This window comes from Phyllostomus discolor, chromosome 6 (assembly GCF_004126475.2).
Source record: "Phyllostomus discolor isolate MPI-MPIP mPhyDis1 chromosome 6, mPhyDis1.pri.v3, whole genome shotgun sequence".
NCBI lineage: Eukaryota > Metazoa > Chordata > Mammalia > Chiroptera > Phyllostomidae > Phyllostomus > Phyllostomus discolor.
Window position 1 is genome coordinate 94,149,198 of NC_040908.2, and position 25,766 is coordinate 94,174,963.

The window sequence follows — 25,766 nt, forward strand, 5'->3', positions numbered from 1 at the left end:
TGATGATAACAAAAGTAAAAAGAATTGTAAAAGCCCAGACAGGAACAATGGGATTCAGATTGCAGGATCTCTCATTTAAACACCAGTTATTTTATTTTGAAATAGTTTTCCCAACCAGTAGGAGAAGCCTGAGTTGTCTACTTAGGAATGATGGTGAAGTTACATGGACCGAATTGCCCATCTCTTCCCAAGAGGTCTCCTTCACTGACTAATTAAAGTCTGGCCACAGTACTGAGTTTTTCTCTATGCAAAGCTTTACCAATTCTGATCATAATGAAACCTGTGACCTGTGTGCTTGGCACTTAGCTCCAACAGGCCTGGCTGCTGGACCCAGACAGCAAGCCTGCTTTTGAGATTTGAAACCCAAAAACTACTTTGATTAGTCGCTAGCTGAATGGGAAGTGGAAAGAGGAACTGCAAGATCAAGAGTGTGATAATCTCACCTCTGTTAGGAGTGATTTGCAGGGGTATGAGTATTACACTTTGTTTTCAAAATTTACATTACACAACTCTGTGGTTTAACCACACAGATGTGTCTGGAAATCACCTTAGAATCAGAGCAAAAATAAAGTTGTCCTTTGAATTAACTGCAACTTCATTTACATAGTTCTACAATAGTAACATGGCTATTACATATTTTACCTTTTGGTATAGCATGTGCCAAATGACAATTATGACAAGTAGCCGCTCTGATGAATGCATACCGGTCAAGTGGAAAGATAAGAATGAGTGTGTGCAGGGAAGATGTGGGTCGCATCCTTAGGCAATACTTATGTTTTTGAAAAGAATGAACAGCTTTTTGAATGCTTTGTAACTGACATGCTGCTGATTCTCCTATGTTTCCCTTTAATTTATAAAACTATCACTTTCTGAATACTGTTTTATGAGTGCTTTTTTTCTTGGTAATATGACAAGCTGTGTTGATTATGGCTTTGTGTTGTGTATTGGACTTCAAATGGTATTCTCTCCCTAACATTAGATCTTAGGAGTTTTAATTAGCAATGGAATCATTTCAGTTCATAGAGGAAACTATTTTAGCTTAGTGATTTTGGTGAGATGGCCTTAATCTTCAGTGTCTTTAACTTTCATTTGCTCTAGTATTTGTTTTAATAATATGACTAGCTTTGTACCAATATTAGGATAGTCCCTTTATGTAATGCCGTTCAGGTACAGAGAAATTTAGACATTTTAAGCAGTGTGAGTTTCAGCACAGAGTCATCCAATGAAAATGAAATGGTTTGTTGAATCTGAGTAAGAAACAGAGTTTCCTTCCTCAACAGCATAAACAGAATTAAACTAAAAAACCAGGAAGAATGTCATTATGTACCAAGCATTGATCTAAATCCAAGGAAATGAAAATATGAATAATTTAATTCAGTATTTCTTAATTTTATTTTAAACTTGCAATTTTCCTAAGGTAGGAAAATAATTTCCTCAGCCATCCATTTTAGCTTGGGAATGTAAATAGTTTTAAGATTAGTTTAGAAATATCAAAAATACAATCTTTAATAATTTTCAGGGTACTGGTGAATCAAACCAAATGTTCTTTTGAAATGCATGGAAGGAATGTATAAAAACCTGTACTTAGCACAAATCAAACATGTTCACTTATCTTATAAAAGGATTCCTTATAAATAAAAGGAGAAATAGTTCAGCAGAGAAAAAAGAACACAGAGAGTCAGCCTCGAGTTCAGATATGTGTGGAGCCTCTTCATAACCAGGGTTGCTTCCGTGGGCAAGTTACGTGGACATCCTGTATCCCTATTTCCTCATCTCTTAAAGTTGCAGAAATGATGAATGAGATAATGCATGGAAAGGTTTCACATGATGCATGGCACATTATCTATGCTTCATAAAAGGCAGCTATCACTACAAAATAATCATGGCATTTTCTTAATATTAAACTTTATTGTGTTTACACAAGCTCTTCACAGAATTTAAATCTGCACCTAGCTCTTTTTAACAGCACATTGTAAGAGAGACTTCTGGCAATGTTTTTGCAGATGTAAACTGAACACATTCATTAATCATTCAGCCTGTATCCAACATGATGAAAGCTGTGAAAGTTATATTTTGCAATGTGCAGGTTTCTGTGCAGCTCCTTGCTAAGGCTCCCATAAACACTGGCTTTGATCAACCTTCTGGCCCATCCATCTCTCCTCTCCAGTGTCATCATGTTTTCTTCAAGTCTTGGTACACAGCAATAATTGCAGGTTGCTCATCCTTTTCCAGCCTGAATAAACCCCCTTTCTCTATCTGCAAACACATCTTGATCCCTCTCTAGCTCTGAAGTATGGCTCACATGACATCCTCCTAGCTGATAACCTCTTCTCTGCTCACAGGAAGAAATTTCTTTATCCATTGAACTGCTATTAGCTCTAATCTTATCCTATTGGGAATGACTTCCCAAAGTTCTAGCTATCTGAAAAATTCTGAGACTGAAAAGTTTAAAAAGTTCCTTGCCTTATAACATAAGAAATAAAATGAACTTTTGAAAAATATTTTGAAATTAGCATCAAGATTACATGCACTATTAGTTAATGAATCCTAGAAGTTCTCACTTAAAATTTAGCTTTATTGTCCATAATGATAAATGAAAAGATTATAAAATTAACTTCAATCAGGGGCACTGTGCAGATATATCTTATCCATGAGGCTGTTTGTTATTAAGATACTTTTTATTAAAATTATATTTCCTATAATAGATGACTTAACAGTCAGGGCTTCTTATAGCTCTAAGAATATATATTATTAAGTTTCAAAGGCAAATTCTCTAGCTTTGAAACATGATCTTTGATTCTTCTTGTTAATTACTGACTCTCAAACTCTTGCTATCCTTGTATTAAATGTTATTTCTAATAAAACCTGATCTCCTGCCAAAGTCTACCCATATTACTTGAAAAAGAGCGGATTTTATGATGAGCATGTAATGGAATAGACTTGTAAAGGTTTGTTTAGATCGCAGAGTATGATCCTCAGGCTTTTAATTTTTGTTTTATTCTGTTCCTGTAGATATTAGGATATCAGTGCATTATTATTTTATTTTATTATTTCTAGAATGCCTTGGACTGCATTCCCGAAGTTCATGTACTGAAGTATCAAAATTCTTTAAAGGATCTTCCCCATAGAGTGGACCCAGGGCACAGGCCTCTGAGTATTTCAGTTTCCCTCAGTGAGTCATGAACACAGCAGAGTTTCATTAACACATGAAGAATTTGCTGAAGGAATACATGTTGATAACATGTTTTGTGTTATTGTTCTATGAGTTTGACAAATCCCTCTATGTTTTTATGCATTTCAAAAGGGACACATCTAAGCTCAACTCAGTCAAGAAGTGCAGCTATAATTAGAGAATTTCTTAATTTTTTCTCTCAGAGATGAATGTAAACCAGCAAACAGAAGAAATTTTTTTTAAAGTCAGGAAACATACTCTGACAAATGTCTTTTAAAACTTTCCCCAAACAAGCCACCTTAGTAAGTTCAAATGTTTTGGTTGAAAGCTTTTTAAAAACTTCAAGAATTGCATATGTTTTAAGAGATGGTAGAATATATTTCCATGAGCCATGAACAGTTTATGGCTCATCTGCTCACATACAGCATAATCACCTAAAATAAAAATGAACAGCCATTCTCAATATCCAGGAACAGGTGGCACAGCTGATCATCCCTAATGTTTGGAATATTGGCCTGACAACAGCTGTTTCCAAAGACTCAAAAGACAAGTGTCCCCTGCTCCACTCTCAAAGGACAAGAGGCAATTTTTTGGATATCCATTGCAGGCACTCAATGATTGAATATATGCAAACTCCCCTTAGTGGGGGAATGAGTGGATCGCTCACTTGTTAACTTATAATATGCCTCCTGTACTCTGGGGTGGGCTCAAGGGGACTGATGGCAAGAAGCTTCTAGAGATATTCTTTCTGAAAATGGAAATCAAATCCATATTTTATTTTTAAAAACCAATATTATTATCAAAATATTCATTATCTGTAGTGTTATTTTATCCCTTGCTATATTTGCTTCCAGCCTGTGTGTAAACTGTCCTCAAACAAACTCAGACAAATACCTGTATGTGCCTCAGCTGATGACTGACCACATGTCAAGCAGTGCCTAAAGGCATGGAAAGTTGTATTGCATTATCTGTGTTTTAGGTGGAGCCACATGTTACCCTTCTGGGACCCTTTTCATCACATCTTTACTAATTGATGAAAAGTACGTCCACAAAAAACTTTTATTTTCTACCAGAGAATACATGGGTAACACCATTCCATGTAATGATATAACATTGAGGGGCAACATTGATATAACATTGTAATGATATTGACTTGAGGGGCAAATGTTCACATACACTTCAATCCATTTTTTCTTTTCCATTGTTGTTATAGAAGTTTATCATTTCTTATTAAAACTAGATGTTTATAATGAAAACTAGATGTTTATTATGATTTTAGAATATATATATACAGTGTTTAATTAAAAATAAGTTATTTTACCAGCAAAAAAAATGGGAAAATGGGAATAGCAGAAATTTATAATTCAGGATATGTAAGCTATGGCAAAAACCACAGGCAAGTTCAGAGAACTTTTATAGCAGAAATTTATTCAGGAATAGCAGAAAATTATAACTCAGGATATGCAAGCTATGGCAAAAACCACAGGCAAGTCCAGAGAACTTTTATAGCAGAAATCGAAAGTTGGAATGAGCTGTTATAAACACCGTCCATTGAAGGTAACTGGGAGTTTGAATTGTAGTGGCTTTTTATTAGGTGGGCTGTGACAGTCTCTCATTGGCTGTGCTGTTGCCATGGCAGGAGAAAATCTTCATTCCTCCTGCTGGGGTAGTACTGTAGAGTAGAAAACATCTTCCTTTTGGAGGTGCACAGTGCTTCTCTTCCAGTTTGGTACAGCCAGGGATGAATAGTAGGGCATTGAGAGCTGGCCCTTCTTCGCTGAGGTCTCCTTTATTAATTTGCACAGTAGAAAACATAAAAAATAAAAATCATCTATCATCCATTGACAGCAGTGTCAATATTTGTCAATATTTGTGTGAATATGTTTTTAGTTCTGTTTCAGTCAGACATCTACATTTTGCTATATTTTTCTAGCAAAATTGTACAGCATGGGACATACTCATTAACAAACTTTTGATTTATGAGTTCATTTTATTTTAAGAATGCTAACTGTTATATCTCTTACAAGTATGTTTGCTAGTTTGTCATTATGCTTTCAATCTTGTTTTGGTATTTTTGGATTTGTATATTTTGTGTGTGTAAGGCATATCAATTTTTATGTTTTTGACTTTTGCATTCTTGCTTAAAAATCTCTTCCACATTTTGAGTATACAACTATTTGTCTGTATTTTCAAGTACTTTTAAGATTTTACTTTTACATACCTCCTCAGTCCCTAGCCTATAGCACCTTTCTCATACAAACCAAACTATGCATATGCACCTGTTTAAAAACTGAAGCTCTCAGAATTATATCTATGTTTTCATAACTACTCCAAATAGTAAAATGCAGAGAATGAGGGAAGAACTTTCATTTCAAAACCCCAAATAATGAGTTTCACTGCCAAAATATAATTACAAACTCTTTTAATGTGAGAACATACACAGAGAATGTTATTATTTTTAATGATGTAAATTAATTCTTTTTAATGTAGTGCAGCATAAGGTGCCTATAATGATAGAATGATATATATCATTATTTGATGGGTTGGAAAGAGCATGTAACTAAGAGATGCAAAATAGTTTATTCGGTTGTAGTCCTGACTCTAGTAATAATTAGTTTGAGGATTCTGAGAATTTCATGAGGCATCTGAGCTTCAGTTTACTCAACTCTGAAGGGACAGCATTAGACCCCTAGACAGCGTCAATAAGTTACCTACAGCACCAAAGTGCAGAACTTCCCTGCATGAAAATATACTGGCTCCTTCCTTTTAGGATGGAACATACTGTAATTACTGTTCATGAGCAGGAGGTCAGGAAATCAAGGACTGAATTTGTACCAATTTCTTAGAAAAAGTTATCTCTTGGAAATAGTTCTCTCTCCTCAGAAAAATGGGACATGGCTTTTAAAGCATTTGTCTCAATTTGCTGTAATGAAGAACAGAAGTGTACCTTTTTAAGCTTCACTGTTTTTGATACATTTTAAATGATTATTCACTGTCCATTCTACTTTAGCAACTCTTAAGTAATGCTAAGTGCATTGTTCTTCTAAGAGCACCCACAAAAGAAAACAAATTTGTCTTTCATTCATGTGGAGCTTGAAAGAGCAAGTGATTAACCCAGGACAATATTACAAATATGTAACAAACAGTGTGACATAGACACTGACCTATCAGAAAAGGCTCCAGCTATAAACTGCTGCTTTGCTTGTGCTGAGGGCCAGGGGCTGAACATCACCCCTGAATGTACTGAGAATCCAGAATAATCAGAGCATAGCAGTTCCTCAAAGAATTAGAAATAGAACTACCATGTGATCAGCAATCCCACTAGTGGGTATAGATCCAAAAGAAAGAAAATCACTAGTTCTAAGAGGAATGTGCAACCCCTTGTTTATATCAATGTATAAAGAAAATGTCACATGTATTACATATAATATACACAATGGGATATCATTCAGCCATGTGAGAGAAGGAAATCCTGCCATTTGAACCACATGCATGGAACTTGAGAGAATTATGCTAAGGGAAATAAACCAGACACAGAAAGACAAAAACTGTATGACTCACTTATATGTGGAATCTAAGAAAATAAAAAATAAAAATAAAATGAAAAAGCCAAACTCATGGTTGCCAGGAGCAGGGGAGTGGAGGAAATTGGGAGGTGTTGGTTAAAGGGTACAAACTTCCAGTTATAAGATGGATATATTCTGGGGACTGAATGTGCAGTGTGAGGTCTGTAGTGAATAAGGCTATATTACACACTAGAAAGCTGCTAAGAGAGTAGATCGTAAATGTTCTCACCAAACACACGCGCAATTGTAGTTATGTGAGACTTATTCTGGTAATTAATCTACATATTATTATATGATTATATATAATTATATATAATATTTATATACCTATATAAAATAATCACAGCATAATCCTGGCTGGGTGGCTCAGTTGGTTGGAGTGTAGTCCCATACACCAAAGTCTATGGACTTTGGGTTGGATTTCCTGTCACGGCCCATACGTACATTGGAGGTTCCATGTCCAGGGTGCATAGAGGAGGCAACTGATCAATGTTTCTCTGTCTCTGTCTCTCTCTCTCTCATTCCCTTTCTTCCTCCTTCCTTTCCTCTCCAAATCAATAAACATATCTTCAGGTGAGGATTAAAAAATCATCATGGTGTACACCTTAAATGTATACAATGTTATATGTCAGTTATTTTTCAATAAAGCAAGGGAGGGAAGATAATCTGCCTGTCACGTAGAATGTGGACTCTAGGGCAAGAGTAGAAGCATGGAGCAAGTTAACAGGCAATTGGGAGAATTTCCAGTATCTTGGACTTGGGAGGTTGTCATGGAAGAAATGAGAAATGATCATATTAAGGATGTGTTCCTTCCCATGACAAGATTCTCTTTCCAGGGCTAAAATTTGGAGGTTCTGTGTTTTATTCTTAAAAGGAATATTTTTCTCTTTTTAAGTTAATTTTAAATGTCATTATAAATAATGACAAATTTTGAAATAGCATAAAAAGTGTGATTTCTTTTAAATGTCTAATATTCCTATTGCTAAGGGAAGATAAATTAATATTTTATCTGGATCTTAATTAAATTATTTATTATTTATTCCTATTAAAGTTTCTGACTGGAATCCTATAGTCGAGATAGTAAAGAAGCTAAAATTTGTTTAACATTTATCTAAATGCATGTGCATGAAAGGCCTTTTATATTTAAAATGCTTAATAATATTTTATCATGTGTCTATGCAAGAACATGAAATAAACTGAAGTCACAGGATTTAGTAAGTATAGACATAAAATCTAAACAACTAAGAACATTTTGAAAGATATTATCATAGAACCTTCCACTAGTACTCTGCTTTATGTCTTTCCTGATTTCCTGTTAACCCTCTTTGAGACACTGTTTTATGTAAGCCATAATGATGCGAATGATGACCACACAGTTTGTACTCAAAAATGAGCTCTGATGGCCCTTAGCTTCATCAGAGATGGCTGCATGACAGAGAGCACAGCATTTATCTCTCTGAGAGTTGATTTTCTAAACATTAAAATGAAGAGACTGGACTAGAGAATTCTAAAATTCTTTCCAGCTTCAAGATTTGAAGATTGTTCGTCTCCGGTTTTTATACATGGTCATCATAATCCGTTACTTGCTTTAATTGACGATTCTGTGATGATGATTTGTAAATCTGTATCTCAAGTGCAAGTATATCACGAGGTACATTCTCATGCAGCAAATGGCCTCAAAAATATCTCTATCTGAATTTGCATAGGCACCCCAAACACAAAGTGTCCAACATGACTCATTAACCTTTCCCAGTAACTAGCTTTACTTTTCATATATTTTCCCAAATGTTGTCTAGATACCACTGTCTTTTTGGCTGAGGCTTGTCCCTCACTTTTCTTACAAGTAACCATCTGCTTACTTACCTACTTATCTGAGTCTAAAGGCTCAGCTCATGAGTCACCTTCTAACGTGAAATTTTCCCAAGTCTACTTCCTCCCCAAGTAGAATTTCCTGTCTTTCATGGCATTCTGGTTAGTCCAGCATGAGAGCACCATCATGAGTTTATTGCACCTTTTTATTTACATGTTTACATTTTTAACTCCTTAAGGATAGGAATGGTTTCTTATTTCCTTGTGATTTTATCCACAGCTTAGAACATATCACATAGCAAGTGATTAACAAATATTGAATCAATGAGTGAAAATGAAAATTCTATGATCTGGGGATTGCTCATGTCTGTCTTATCCAGCACATGTCCTCCTGCCAACAGTCTCCAACACATGAGGCAGCCATTGTCTCTTTTACCCAGGTTTGCCTGCTCACCTACTTAAGAGGACTTACAAGAATTCTGACCTTCATTTGCACACATCCATCTGCTGTGGGAATGCATTGTCCTTTTCATATGCAATCTGTCTTGCAAAGTGCAGAGACCACATTCTCCCCTTCTTTCCCATTTTCCAAAGTTGAGATTACAGTTACAGTATCTATTGCAATAGATGTTCATTCCTTCAACCCCATATTTGACTCAGTTCTCTCTTGGCAAACAACTAAAATTTTCTTCATCACAGGCACTTATATATAAACCAGTATCATCATGAGCAATTAACAAATGTACTTCAGTTCCTTAAAATGTGAATGAAATTTAATCTTGATACTTAGCTCTCATTCAGTAAGTATACTTGGGTAAATAAGTTGACATATTTGAGTGGCTGGATTTTTCTCAGCAATATCTTAAAATACCTCTTATGCCCTGGTTTGGCTGGAGGAAATTACCCAAGGTAATTTATGTTAGCAAGATCAAGAAACCATGTATGGTACATAAAAATGGTAGAATCAGTTTGCCTTCCCATTATGTTTTTAACTCTATTTTTATTGTTTACATTATTACAGATGTACCCATTTTTTCTCCCTTTGACCATCTCTATCCAGCCCTTGCTTCCTCCCACCCTGGCCATCACCACACTGTTGTCTGTGTCTGTGAGTTACAAATATACGTATATTCTTTGGCTAATCCCTTCACCTTCTTAACTTACTAGTGCTAGAGCAATCAACTTGAAAGTCACACGAAGTCGAGAAAGTTTTGTCTTTTAAGAGAAGTTTCTTTCTCTAAGATACATTAGTATCACATACCTTTTATGGCATCTCTGAGATAAATAATTTTCTCAGGTCTGCCCTTTTTCTTCTCTCCTCTAGTGAGTGGTACTTTGTCACTCCCACAGTTATTTTCTTTCCTTTCCATTCTTCTTGACATTTCTTGATAGAGTCAGGAGTAGCCCTTTGTCAGTTAATTTATATCTGAAAAGATCACTGATATTGTAGACTAGCTCAGCAGGCAGGACTGAACATGATGCAGGACCTAGTTCAAACCAAATAAATATTAATACAAATAATAATTAGTATTAATCTTTAAGTACTTTATTCAGTGTTAGTTATAATGAATGATGAATGAAGTCAATTGTCAACACCACCCTGTAATTTAAGGCCCAAATACCAGCCTTTTACAGATGAGGAAGAGAAGGGTTGGAGGAGAGGTTAAGGAGATCACCTGAGTTCACACCTGGGAGTGAGCTAAGTTAAAACCTGAACTCATCTATATATTTTCCATTTTACCAGTGCATGTGAGTAAATATGAATGCAGCTGTCCATGTCTTGAATGGGAAAAGTTCTTGAGGAGAGGTAAGACAAATGGTGACCTGTTCCACAGGAATGCAGCCCTTGTTCCTGTTGTTACTAAGATGGAAGGAGATTTAAATGGCTGAGGTGCATGTGATGATTTGAATGGAGGTATGGTTGACTCACATGGATGCTTTTTACCTTCCAGGAAGACTTCCAACCTGAAGCAGCCTCAGAGACCAACTGGGAGTCAGTCACAAGCGCTATCTCAGTAAGTAATTTATTTTTCTGTTGCCAGGGAAAAAACTGATGAAGTAGCTAAGATCACCCCAGAGCAACGTGAACTGCATCAAGACCTATGGCTTGACCAAAAGCCAAATCTCAGGCATGATGTGCTCTTCTCTCTCATTTGGATCACAGTGGGCCGTGTCAGATGCCCTTTATTCCTCTTTCAGAAAGTTTCCAAGAAATGCCAGTACTCATTATGGGAACACGATATAGACAATAGCTTAAGTATTTACCAGTTTCAAAGCAAAACATTCCAACTAAAGGACTGTGCAGACACATCACATGTATCAACTGGTCCATGGCCCAATCTCAAGTGGGGAATTTTGAAATAGCTTTTTGACTATTCCAGGAGAAGCTGTTAATCTTTGCATTTTCGAGGATCTTTTCAGACATGAAAAATTCCAATGTTTACAGTAAGATAACTTAAGTGCAAACCAGGCATGTGTTCTATTTGACTTGGAAATAGAACATAACTCAATGCTGAAACCGTAAAATGGTTCATGCCCCTATTTTTTTCGCCAAATTTAGTAACTTCTCAGTATTCCATCGACTTATCTAGTTTGTACAGAAAGAACAGAATTGTTTTCACCAATTCTATGGGTAGCGCTTACGTAGCCATAAAACACAAGATAATAAATGCAGTTGTTCATTGAAAGGTCAAGAGCATGGAGAATGCTTGCCCGTGGTTCTAAAGTGTGGGTCAGTATGGCTGAGTCAGTGGAGTTGATTTTTCTTTTCCAAAAGTGATTTTCCTTTTCCAAAAAATTCGTCTCTGTGGAATTTCTTTTAATTCCCTCAGATGGCAGGATTTCCTCAGCCACGGATTCTGTGAGGATTTAATTCACCTGATGTGGCTGTTGGACTAAAATAACGTGATCTGAGCCAAAGAGCAGTAAGGCCTCTGGTAGCAATATTAAGACTGTTTTATTTTATTTTATCATTATTATTAATTTTTTGTGGTTTCGACAGTCCAGAATGCTTGCTCAGAACCCAGCTAAGGGTAAGCAATCATTGTCAAGCAGGTGAAGATGAAAATAAGGCAGGGAAGACTGTGGATCTGGGAGGCTAGGCAGGAGGCTTGGACAGTTAGCAGCCTGAGACTAGAGATTCAAGGGAAATGCCGAAGGCAGCTTTTGCAACCAGAGCCTAGTGTGCTATTCTGTCAAGAGATTGCCCAGCTTCTCAACTTCCTAGACATGATAGCTCAGAGTTGTCTATCCATTCCTGCCCTAAATGCAGAAATTATAAACTAATTTTATAGCTAATCCAGGATAAAGTCCTTGAAAAGGGAGGGATTATTCCAACCCCTTGGAACATCTGTGAAAGCTCAGTCCTGGGTCCATATCCACTGGGAACTCTTCTGGGTTGAGTTCTAAATCCAGGTTCTGACTAGTCCTCTTAGAAATCCAGAGAAATATAGCTTTTTTCATCAGCATTCTGGTTTTCAAGAACCTTCTTGAAAGGAGCAAGAGCCTTTGGACCTATTATAAACTTCTGGACAAATCATACTTTGTTTTTGTTGTAAGTGGTTTATTCCTCAGAGCATTTTTTTACAATCATCATTTTAAGGTAATTCAGTTAGCTTTAGAATGTGTGTTTATAAATGTGTAACAGAAGTTGAATGCAATTAACTTTATAGTGCCATTGACAGAGGCACACCCAAACAATTCGTTCTCTCAAAAATAGTTTTTAAATAATTACCTCAGAAACAAAAATATTCTCATAGGTTTACGAGGTTGTCTAGTAACTCATAAATATTTCTTTCACCAGCATCATTATTTCTGTCAACTGTCCTGAGTCAAACTTGACAATAGCAGTTAAGTTCATACATAGGGACAATTTTACATTTTACTGTGGTTTGGGTTTTCTCTTCAGACTAAAGTTAAAAACAATTCAATTTCACTCTCCCCTCAGAGACTAAGAGCCCCTCCTCAGCTTCCTCTTGAGGAGTTACCTGGGAACACACTGCACTCTAGGAACAGTTAGGAGCAACCCCAGGAAACACCTTGCCAGGAATTCCCCAGAGCCATTATAAGAAGCATTTGCTTGTGTGGAGGTGGCTTGATTGATACTCCTGCTTTTATTTTAAAACTGAGGGAAGCATTTTAATTTCAAAGATTAGATGCTGCCCATTCCCCCAACTTTTGCCAGTTTATTTTGATTTTTTTTTATTTTAGACTCACATTATTGTTGATACAAGACTAATTGCAAATCATCTGGTAAGAGCCAGGTAGACAGCAGATTCTGCAAACAATACAATTTTAATGGGAATTTGGAATTCTGGTACTGAATTTAAGTATTATCCGCCTCCAGCATTTGATGCCAACAGGAATGTCAAAGACACAAGTGAAGTACTTCAGTCAGAGTTCAGCTTTTATCACACACACACACACACACACACCCCTAGTGTAATGAGCTGGCCTGACATCTTTCCCCATCTATTTCATGTCTCACACCCTGCTCCCCAAACCGAATTTCCCCCCACTCACTTTCCCCTACAGGACATATTTTAAAAATGCTCCTCAATGACAGCAGTGTTAAGTTAATGCTTTTACATATTTAGTTTTGCTAAAGAGGGACTATTCTGTCAGTGCCAGTGGTCATCAAATTGCTTACAGACCTTTGGACTTTGATTGGTTAAAAAGGGAAAACATTGCCTCAGAGTGAGAATATAAATGTAGGTTTTGCTGTCTGTGACTCTTATGGCGCATATTATTTCTCAATAGGATACTGCAGTTAAATTTCAGGAACACAAGTTTTTATTAATTTCCATTTTCCTGTAGTGATGAGAGATGTTTGCCTTTGGGGGATCTTATTTGTTTGGCAGTTTCTTTAAAGATATTTAGAAATCATTTGAGACTGTGTGCTCTCTATTTCCTTGTGAATGGGTCATGAATTTTTACAGAGATGTTTCAATCATGGCTCATTTATCTCCAGATTGTACAAGGGTTAGTGAAGTAAGTGCTTGGAAACTTATGTGGGGCTATATTCCGTGGTAAGATACATAATCCCTTCCAGACTTTCAATGATGTTGCATTCCCTGTTTAAAAAATATTCTTGACAATGTTTTAATGGCAACTTGGATCACTGGCAAGCTACAGCACTTCAAAACATACATCTGCTTCCCACGTGAATCTTCCACTCTGAAGTCAGCAGAGCCAGTTTTGTGAATAATTATCTTTGCTGACAGTAAATAAGTGTGTTAAATGCCAAATTTTGTCAAGATGTCTCCAGACTAGATTCAAACCCTGCTCACACAACTGGCAGTACTAGGTGACCTGTAGAGAAGTTAAACATGGTAGAATGGAACAGATTCTACAAATCTTGCATGCACAGAGTTCAGAATTTAATTACTTATCATCAGTTGTTGATATAGATATCGACATTTTACCAGGAAATTGGATGACTTAACTTTAATATTTCCATCTTGCCTATGTCTTTTTTAATGATTATAATACAGAGGAAGTGAAAGTTATGATCTGCTGGTTTGGATTTGGAAAAAAAAGTGAATGACTATCATTTACCAACTAATTGTTATTATTTAGAAAAAATATTATAGCATGATATTTATGCACATGTTGTCTTGTAATCACAATTTTGTTTATGTTTCTTCATATAGTTGTATGACTATTGTATTTCATAGCAATGGGCTTTTTCTGAGTACACTGAGCTATATGTCACCCTTAGGGGGTATCCTATAACTCTCCATCAGTGACGGACCCCACTCTCACTGCGGATGCTCTGGACAGAACAATTGCACGGTTTGATACTGTAGAAGATCTGCTCAAGCACTTCAGTCCTGAATCGTGGCAAGAAGATCTTGAGAATCTGTATTTGGACACCCCTCATTATCGAGGCAGGTCATACCATGACAGGAAGTCAAAAGGTAAGAAACAGAGCATGGGAGGTTCTTCATCAGCAAAGAGGAGTATTAACAGTAATAATAATTAAGGTTTAGCAATGCAGTGTACTTAGTTCACTTAAATCAGATGATGTTGTCAGTCCATTATCACATATCGTTTTCACAGCACCTTGATAATGAAGTTCTATGTTTTTCCCAAACTGTGTTATCTATCTGGGATGAAGAAAGGTTTGATTCAGTCAAAGATCTGCTATAGTATGGAGATACAAAAGAACTTACAAAATTACTCAGATGAGCTTTGTGCTTCTAGACAAGGCCTTATTAACCTCACTGTTAACAGAGGAGCTAACCAAAGTCAGGGGAAGTAAATAATTTGCCAAAGCCTGTGTGGCTAGTTAACAGTGGAGAGGAAATGAGAATTGCGGTCTCATGCATCCAATGGCAGAGCCTGTGTAATAGTTTACTACAGTGCTTAAGGAATATCAATTTAGCCCACAACTCAGTGTGGGTGGAGAGGCTCCTGGTAAAGTGATGGTCAAAAAACTCTGTAGACTTCAACTCTACTCATTCAATTTCCATTGTATAACTTTTTAATGAGGACCTATCATGTGCTTGGTGTTCTGGGTGGTTCATGGAATATAAACACCACAAAGAAGCGGCAGAGAAATCGGGGATAGTTTAGAAGTGTGTGAGGAAACACATTCAATTGGAAGATTCAAGAAAGTATAATAAAGAAAGAAAAGAACACTCAGGCAGGGAAAAGATCAACTGAAACAATGATACTTGAACTGAAAAAAAAAATATCTTAGTCTTCTATCTGAGTGGTATGATCTTTGGATGAGAATATTCATTTGAATGTTTAAGTCAAATTAATAGAGAAATAGCTTGTAATTTTCTCTTACTGAATAAAACTGTAATTTATAGTCAGTTATAACCTTGCTTTATTTGATAAGATTTATTTATCATTAAAAATTTCTCTAAGGCTGGCTTCCATCATAGATGTGAAAGCATTTAGCTAAAATATAACTTGTTTCCTATACTCTGTAATATCAGGGGAACATTTAAGAATTGTGAACCTGGGCTGCTGTAGTAATGTTTCTGTTGGTGAGTACAACCTAATAGAATATTTGGACTAAAATGACTAATTAGTTAACTGCTGCCTAAGTCTGCTGCTTATGGTTTAGGTGATGATACATATACATATGCATACATACACATACATAAAATACATACCTTGGGAGGTACAAGACAGTCACTAATGGACTCTAAAGTTATGGAGGTATTTCATAGGTACAGACTGGACTCTCAAACTGAATCTCCCCAGGCCTCAGATTGGCTTCAGTTCAAGGGAGAAATTGCTTTCCTGTAAGGCATTGCTGTCTTTGGATTGCTATTAGGTCAACTTAAAGGAGAGTAAAATATTCACAATGTTATGAAAACTCCAAAAATACTACTTAATATGGTACTGGATGAAGAAATTATAAAATATGACTCTATTGTTAAGTATGTTAACCACTACAGTTATTCAAGGGGCAGCTCTTCTTGGCACCCATTCCTGGGGAAATATTAACATTTGAAAGTCACGTAAATTCATTACATTTTCCCCAGAAATTATATTAAATTTGAGGCAGGTGTCTGGGTTTAAATCCTAACCCTGCCACTTACAAGTTTTGTGATTTTTCAGCAAGTCATTGAAACTTTCTGAGCCTCAGCTTTCTCATTGGCAACGTGTGTTTGAAAATGCCTGTTTCCAGGAACCATGAGTGGTGAACCCAGCATGCAGTCGTCATTTAGGAAGCGTTAGCTAGCTACAGGGGCTTAGAATTCTGAAATTGTTTCTCTCACTGCCTTGATGAAGCCGTTCTTGTCCCCTGTCCTCTCCTTGTGAATCCAGCCACCTCAAATAAAGTTCTGAGTGCTTGGGAAACCACAGCACTTACATGTCCTACTACTGTGTTATTATTATACTTTAAAGGGGATAAGAGATCCTATGACTTAAGGATATCAACTCTGGCTTAATATTAAATTACCTGAGTAACTTATAAAAACCATAAATGCCTAGTCTCATATCAGACACACTGACTCAGAGTCCCCGAGGAAGGTGCTGGGTGGAATATTGATCATTAGAGACAGCCCGGGTGAGGGCCACTGTTTTAGAGATTGTTCATCATATAGCTCCAGCACTTGACACAGTCTCTGACATGTTTTAGATGCTCAATTGATATTTATGGAACCGGTGACATTAATAGTCCAGCATTAGTACATTTCTAGTTTACGGAAACCCACCCCATAGACTAAGGAGTATGGCTTCATTAAGAATACCTTTGGAAGAAGGACACATGGATGTGGACAACAGTGTGGTGACTGCTGGGGGGAGGGGAGTAGAAGGGAACTAAATACTAATGGAAAAAAATAGATGCTAAAGATTAAATTAAAAAATAAATTTAAAAATAAGAATGCCTTTGGTTGTTGAAATAACCTTGTAAGAGCATTCAAGGTGACATTCTACCTTTTTCTGAAAGAGTTAACATTTCTTTTCCCCTGTTGGCTGAGATTCCATTTCTTAATCTCTTGTTTAAAACAGTCCTGAGGCAGATCTGTACCGTTTCGCTGAGCACGGCGAGTCACCACAGCCTCTGCACTTGTATAAATGTGCTGACTTAACTGTTTATCATTCCACTGATGCTGAACCACCTGCATGTATTACAAAAGCAAAGGAAGTCAGGTTTAATATTTCAGCTGCTATTTTCAGCTTTTGGAAATTAAAAATACAAAGTCACAATTTGTATCCTGATGTGTAAGAAAGGGGACAGTGAATAAAGAGTGAACATATAAAAATAGTTCTAGATAATGGAGGCCCATTATCCATTAAGTGTCAAATAAAATGTGAACTTTATGGGATCCATAAAAAGGGTTTCCTATCATCAGAATAATAATTTTAATGACATTTTACAGAGCAAACATCATTTATGAATATCTATTAAACGTTCCTCTGATTTGTCCACACTGATCAAAAGTGACATTTTTCTTGATACCAAAGAGCAATTCTAAGAAGACCCTTCATTATCAAAGGCTCAAACACAGAGTTTTATAAACTCTGAAATAAAACACAAATACTGAGTGAAGGACCTATGAATGAGTTAGAAACAGTTAATATTTAAAATTATATTTTATGCTTTGCTTTATAAAATTATATTTTATGTATTTGAAGGGACACAGGTGACAGTGAGTATTTAGTTCTTTTTAAGAAAACAGTTGAAAATGGGAAAAAATGACACTAAGAATTCAGGGAGAAGAGGAAGAGAAAAGAGACAGATAACATTATCAACTATTGAAACCAGAAATTCAGCACAGGTCTAATCTTTTAAAAATCATAAGTAATAGATAAACTCTATCTTGTCTGTAAGAATCTGGACTGATGATAATATATCAAATTAATATATTCAACTTTCAGTTTTCTATAAGGGAATGGAAAAAAGGGTGGTATGGATAATTGAAATCTATTGATAATTGTAGTTCTAAAACACATTTTTCCCAATAATTTGAACCTCATGTTTTCAACCCCTAGCTCCTCAAAAGTGTTTTTTGTAATGTATGAAGTTCAGGTTTCCTTTATTTATTCTGACAATGATACCACGTGCTAATATTACCACAGATTTTCACATAATTAGGTAAAAAATCATAGGGATGTTCTACAAGCTATATAATTACCCTCTGAATCATTTTGTGACCACTGAAGTTTAACTGAAACTATTCTATGATTGCTTTAAAACACATTCCTTTAAACTTAAGGATAGTCTTTATATATTCAAGTTCATAGCATGAAATTTGACATTTCTAAATTAAATCATTGGTATTAAGTTCTACTAGACTGGGCATTACTTGAGAGCAATTTATAGAGATTAACAATGTGAGATGTGTTCTTTTACTTTTATCCTTTATCCAGAATGATAGTGTGTTTAGCATAAAAAAAATCTAACATATGCAATAATAGCAAGGGGAAGACTCTTGTCACAGTTTAAGTGTTGTGATGCAATTTTGGAGATAATTGTTGAGGCAGTCCATATGAACAGTTTTGAACTATAATTATACTTAAAAAATGAGTTGCTGTTTTTGATGCACATGCCAAAATTTACATACACTCCCCTTTTTAAAAAAAAATCAGTATCTTAATATACTGAGTGGAGCAAATATATTGACATTTTCATTCCAAATTATGAAGTTTGAAATATATAATTTTTATAGATTCTAAATGTTTAGATACTATATATATATATCTGAGATACTTATGTCCGAGAATCTAATACTAATTATGTGATTTCTCTCTAAGATATAAAATACTTGACTTTTTAATTAGAAAACTATTTATGGGTAAATAACTGGCATACAAAAACTGAGGATTAGATGAAATTAATATGTTGTAGAACAAAATGTTTGAAATGGTTCTGAGTTCTGTTAGGATAGAATACCTTTTATTGTTAAATTAGTCATTTACAGAAGTTTCTTTGCCATGACCCTGCATGCTAATCTCAAGGATACAAGTTTTCTATAGTGATTTAGAATGTGGTAACTTCAGAGTATATGCACATATTTTAGAAACAAGTTGAAGTCACCACAAGTCGGACGCTTGCAATTTTATCTGCCTATTTGAGATCTGGGTAAGAATTTGCAAAAAGCCCTTGACTGGCACTAGTGATGGATCAGATAAGTCAGTCTTGAGATATCATTCTACTGTAACTATCTATCTGCAAATTAAACACACAGAGGTACTAGGCACATTAAATCAAAATGGATTTATTTTTCTAATTTCTCATGTTGAATGAGAGTTAGCTTCATTGAGTTTCCTGAACCATGTGATATGCACCAAGTAAAACCTTTCTTTATCAATATTAAAATTGTTTACCATAAATTTGATAGAAATAAAGTTAGTGAAGCAGTGCTGCAGTGGGTAGAGCATGGGCTTTGTAGTTGTGTAAACTTGAGATAAAATTCTAACTCAAATGCTAGTGCCTTGAAGAAGTCACTTACAGATTCTGAGCCTCTGTTTTCTGCAAAGTTAAGTGTCTCTAGGTATAACCACTTTGCAAAGTTGTGTTAGAATTAATAACAACAGAGTATATAACACTCAGTGGACCCTCAATGAATGATAACTACTATTATTACTTGAATATGAAAATCTGCACAGAAGCAAGATACTTCTGTGAACTCCTCTGCTCTCTTCTCTGGAAGGCTCTAAGATAATCAGGAATCTGGAAAACCTCCTGCAGAGTACACAAATATTGTCAGATTTAAGTATCTGTATAATCAGTACACTCAAAAAAGTTTACACGATGAGTGCCAAGTACTAAACTTTTCTATGATACTATTTACCCAGAAACATTCTGGCACCATTTTGCTGCTGGATGTTTCCTTTACAAATCTTTTCTTTTTAGGGTGTAGGCACTATTTATAACTAATATGATTTGTAAGTATCTAGATTCCCCACTCACTCAGTTCTAAAGACCATACTGTTTATTGTGTTGCATGTGTCTACCAGGGCACAATCACGAGATGGTTGAAGAAAAGCTCAACTTGGGGACAAGGATCCCTCCCCACCCCCCGCCTCTCAGTGCAGCCCCTGCTCTTCCCCTAGTCCAGGTTGTCCATCATTGTGGGTATCCTAACCTTACTGTCATTATTCACGTGATTCCTCCCATCTAGGCACATGATTCCAATGCAAATTGATTAGAAAAACCCATTTGGTTGTGGAAAGCCATAGGGAAATGTTAATGTCTGCCTGGGCAAATGTGCCTTTCCCTTAACAATCACCCTTGTTAGAGATGAATGGGTTTGGCTTGTGGATCCTGTGCCCCTTTTTCTGTGAAGTATTGGGGAACCCCTCTAGCATCCTTCTTCTCAGGACCCCAACAGATTTAAAGAGAAAGCCCACCCTTCCTAAAACACACACCCCTGCTGAAACTGCTGGTACTTACAGATCTGGCTCATTAAGTGTCTTTACTTGCAAACGACTGTGCTAAGTCCCATGACTTTAAACTGAATGCACGTGATCATTGCCTTGTGACATTTGGACCAAGGTAGGCATGACCTTCCTTTTCTTAGTGATCACCAATTGCAGAATGTCAGCTGTTTGTGTGATTCTATTCTTATTTTTACCTCATTGATCTGTTTTACTCATTTCAACAATAAGGTGGGACATATCTACTGAGAGCTAGGATTTCAACCTATGCTCCAAACACTCAGCTCAGTGAATTTTTTTTAATCTAGAATGTCTACTTTATTGGCATAAATTTGTCTAAAATGCTTCCTGATAAGTTTTTTTTTTTAATTTTAATCGTTGTTCAAGTACAGTTTTCTGTCCTTTACTCTCATCCCAGCTCACCCACCCATCCCTCTCCCCTCCCTCCCATTTCTACTCCCCCCTAGTTTTTGTCCATGTGTCCTTTATATTTGTTCCTGTAAACCCTTCCCATTCTCTCCTGAAATTCCCTCCCCTCTCCCCTCTGGTCACTGTCAGCCTGTTCTCTATTTCAGTGACTTAGGTTATATTTTGCTTGTTTGTTTGTTTTGTTGTTTAGGTTCCCGTTAAAGGTGAGATCATATGGTATCTATCTTTCACCACCTGGCTTATTTCACTTAGCATAATGCTTTCCAGCTCCATCCATGCTGTTGCAAAGGGTAGGAGCTCCTTCTTTCTTTCTGCTGCATAGAATTCCATTGTGTAAATGTACCATAGTTTTTTGATCCATTCATTTACTGATGGGCACCTAGGTCTTCTAGCACTTGGTTATTGTAAATTGTGCTGCTATGAACATCGGAGTGCATAGGTTCTTTTGGATTGGTATTTCAGGGTTCCTAGGATATAATCCAAGTATTGAAATTTCTGGATCAAAAGGAAGATTCATTTTTAGTTTCTGAGGAAGTTCCATACTGCTTTCCATAGTGGTAGTACCAGTCTGCAGTCCCACCAACAATGCACTAGGGTCCCCTTTTCTCCATAACCTCTCCAACACTTGTTGTTTGTTGCTTTGTTTATGATGGCCATTCTGACTGGTGTGAAGTGGTATCTCATTGTGGTTTTAATTTGCATCTCTCTGATAGCTAGCAATATTGAGAATCTTTTCATTTGTCTCTGGATCCTCTGTGTGTCCTCCTTGGAGCTCAATCAATCTTAATAAATTCCCTGGCAGGAGAGTATTCTTATTCCCATTTTATATGGTAAAAGAAACAAATTCAGAAATTTTCCCTAACATCTACAAAGTGTAGAGAGCCTTGACATTTATCTGGGTTTGTTGGCTGCAAAGCCCATGCTGTGGGAAACTCATGATGTTTAAGGGTCAAAGATTCATAGTCTAGTAGCTAAGAGAACGCGGGATATTTGAGATCTCCTCGATTCTTTTCCTCTCCTTACCTGTGTTTTCACTTTTCATTTCATAGATAAATGCACTTCATACATCTCCCCAGGTCACAAGTTCCTAGAGTTCTTAGAATGGTCTTATGATGGTATGAGCTGCTTTGGGGCCTAATTAAATGCCTTGCAGATATTCTTGCACTCATCCATTCATTTTTCAGCACATATTTGTCAAAGGCCAACTCTATGTCCAGTGACTTCAGACAAGTCACTTAACTCCTACACTGCAGTTACAACTATCAAATGGGGAATGGTAGTCTCTAAGGTGAGTTATGAGGGTTCAATAATACTGGAGTTTGTGAAAGAGGCTCACACAGTACCAGGCACATAGTAGGCACACAATACATTTTCATTCACTCATTACTTAACAGTGTTATTAAACCCTGAAAATTAGGAATTGTCTGATTTGGAACTTTTTAATATAATTTAGATTGATTTCTATAAACACAATAGTAAATGTTTCCAGTCTTTAGAAATTAAGGCAGCAAATACAGTCATAGAATTCAAGATTTTAAATTTAAAATACCTTGGCATTCCCTCATTAAAAGTTATAAGATAATTATTCTTTCCATATTTACTTGCACTTCTAAATTGGGGTTGAAAGGTGGAAATAGCTTTCACAATTATGTGCTAATTTATGGAAAAGGAAATTGGAAAATTGTAGTGAGGTTGTAATGTCCATAAAGATGAACACTCCTCCTGAGGAATTTATGAACCTTGAGAGAGGCTAAGATCCCCTAGTTGCTAGACCTCTCACCCCTGCCTAAAGCATTATAAATCTAGTGTTGCAACATCAAAGTAAATATTTTAGCACTTTACATGACAGATTATGACATTATTTTCCATTTGGCAAAGGATATACTCCTGAGCAGCTTTTGACATGTGTTGGGGACCAGCCTTCCCGATGTGCGGTCCTCTATCCTGCACAGCACTTTTAGGTTCCATGGGTTTTGGTGCAGTTATCCTCATGCATCATATCTCTAAATCCTAGTTTCTCAATTCTAATCTAACACCAGTGGCAGCTTGATTTATTCAGGTAATAGTTATTCAGCACCTATTCCTTGCAAAAAAAAATAGGGATTGTTACTAGGGCTATAAATGGCTGCAACTTTCTCTAATTTAGATTTTAAGTTTCTGAGTATTTATTCAGAGTCACAAAAGATATATATTTAAAGAAAATCAGAAACACTTGTCCAGGGGTTTATAGTGACTTCAGGTTTTTTTATTGGATTTAATTGGTTATTTCAAATATTCTAAAATAGCCTATGTCCTTAGACTACAAAGATGTGTTTCTTTCAGCAGTACCCTGCTTCTAATTGTTGAAACCAAATGGTTTTAGAAGAGGTGGACTTAACTGACCTCTATTTGGTCCTTCCTCTAGGGCCAGAGCACTAGGAAAGGGGAGATAAAAAGATAATGAACTCTCTTTCTTAGAACCTTATGTCTTAGTGGAGGAGAAGCATCTAAACAAAGAAAACAATACAACAAAATGAAAATCATGAATAGACAAAAGACCCCTCAGTTTATTTGAAAAGATGAAACATGTTATATTGCTTCACATCAAAGAAAAAAATAGGCTTGCTAACATTTGCCTGGTTCATTAGCCAGAACATGGTGCACTGTTTAGGTAGAATCTGACAGATGGCATTGTGTCCACAGGAGCACGTGCTTGGGTATATGCAGCTGACAATATCTTGAAAATGACAGGTCAGTGCCTGTCAGCACACGTGAAGCCATGTCATTTGGACAGCATGTGTTCTCTAGGGGGAAGGCTCCAACATGGCTCATGGAAATTGGTCTTTGTGCCCTCCTTCAAATCTTCAGACTGGGGCTCATAAGTGCAAGAAGCTTGAAAAAGCCAGGATTTAAACTGTGCCTCCACCACTGACTGAGTGTGTGACATTGGGACCACGTTTGTTCTTAACCTTCTGAAATCTCAATCCTCTCAACTGTAAACATAAAGGCAATAGTGGTATGTAATTCATAGATTTGTGGGAATTTCATGCAATCATTTGTGTGCAGAACTTTTCATGTTCCTGGTACTTGAGAATATAAATGGCCAGGATCAGAAACACCAGGGGGACTCTCCTTTCTCCCACACCTAAGCCTTAATAAACTAGAAACTATAACAAGGATGTGCTTTCTCCAATACACCATTGCTTTACACATTCCCGCCCAATGCTCAGAGCCCAGAACTCTAATAACAATCCAAGGAACTTCTGTGACTGGGCTATGCTTTGAGGCCAGGGCTGCTGATAGAAGGGGGCTCCCGTGGTACTGCGCAGGGGGGCCACACACCGGATTAATGTGCCCAGGGGAAACCCTTGAGGACAGTGAAGCCTTTGCAGCCTTTTTAACAGATTGTCAGTGCATAGCCCTGAAAACTTAACTGACATCAAAGAGCCATGGAAAGGCAAGAAGACTCAAACTAAAAAAAAAAATGCTAAAGAGGAATTATAACATTATGTACACCTGGGTGAACTAGGGAAATTATGTGAAATTAATGGGCCTTTGAATTAAATTTGGAACATTTTTGCTGCCCTGTAATGTTCCTCCATGGAGACTGAAGCAGGAAAGGAAAGGGCAGCCCTTCTCCCTGAACTTGTACCCCTTGGCCTTCCTCCCTCCCGCCAGTCTCATGCCAGAGCCCAACTTCCGCCCCCAAGTACCATCCGAAGTCTTAATTGCTGCTCAGCCCCTTGCCTGGCTCCTTGCTCTGCTGCATTGCTAATCAGTCTTCCTTGACTGGAAACTCAATATCTCCTGCAGAAAGTCTGCAATCTTGCTTTGAAGTTATTTGCATCCAGGCAGAAGAACCTTTTAGTTCTAGTTCTAAATTGAGCGTCCCTGTGGTTTCAATCCCCTGATAAGCAGGGCAGCTGGATTCCATAGCAGTCACACTGGGCCACAGTTCTTAGTCACATTAGGGAATTGATGCATAAAACTGACAGCATGGTAGATCTCTTCATGGTGGGGAGGAACCAGAAGTAATGCATGCTAGTCAGTAAACTGGTGATACAATGCACAGAACTGGGTTTTACGGTAAGTAAGACATACATACCTTATTCTGGTGTGTTGAGGGCACTTTGGTGTTTAGTTACATTCCCATAAGGCAAGCATACTGTAATTTGGCTTGGATACATTCTGGAGATAAGGATATAGCCATTCCCCACCCCAGTCCCACTATGACAGTCTACAGAAAAGCTTGATACAGCACAGGGGGCAGGGTGTCCTTCCTTCAACTATTGGAAACCTGTCATTCCCCCATTCCACTGCACTGACAAAGACTATAGAGCAAAAAGGGAAAAGGATTTCAATTCCAGTTTTCCCACTTACTCTTCACTTTGGGTAAGTAATAGCCACCTCGAAAGGGTGGGGAATCAGAAAGTGTAGTCATAGGTGTAAGGTGCCTAGCAGAGGACTGAACTAAGGAGAGACTCTGTACCATTACTTCCTACCTATCCCTCCCTGCCTTCCTGCACATTACAACCTCTTCTTGATAACTGCACCTCTTTACTCTGCAATACTCGACAAAAATATATTCCCATTACCACAAGCGGCAGATTTGGCCCTCTGCATCAGCCCTGTCCACAGGCCAGCAATAGTATTTATCTCAGGGTGACACTGGTAATGGATGGTTGCTGCGCTTCTTAATCCATTTATGTAATCCTTCTTGCTTTGCTTGCAGTTATCTGCAGGGCTTTAGCAGCAATAAAATATTTCCTTTCCCAAGACAGAGTTCACTCAATTTAAATCTGGATTGATTATAGCTAAAATGTATGACATCTTTACAAAGGAAGAAAAAAACAGCAATAAATTATGCACAGTAACTATTTAGCATTTATTCAGCCCCCACAGTGTCCTGGGCTCAGCATATAAATTGTTGGGGAAAAATGCTTGCCCTTGAGAATCAAGGC

The 25,766-nt window shown here is 37.0% G+C and overlaps 1 protein-coding gene across 2 annotated transcripts in view; it reads left to right on the plus strand.

Annotated features, from left to right (window-relative positions):
• Nucleotides 1-25,766, plus strand: part of PDGFD (platelet derived growth factor D) — a 244,702-nt gene that overhangs the window by 201,348 nt on the left and 17,588 nt on the right. For both annotated transcript variants that reach the window (XM_028517400.2, XM_028517399.2), the window contains exons 4-5: nt 10,500-10,562; nt 14,267-14,465. In XM_028517400.2, the coding sequence (XP_028373201.1) occupies nt 10,500-10,562; nt 14,267-14,465 (262 nt within the window). The remainder of the gene's footprint in view (nt 1-10,499; nt 10,563-14,266; nt 14,466-25,766) is intronic.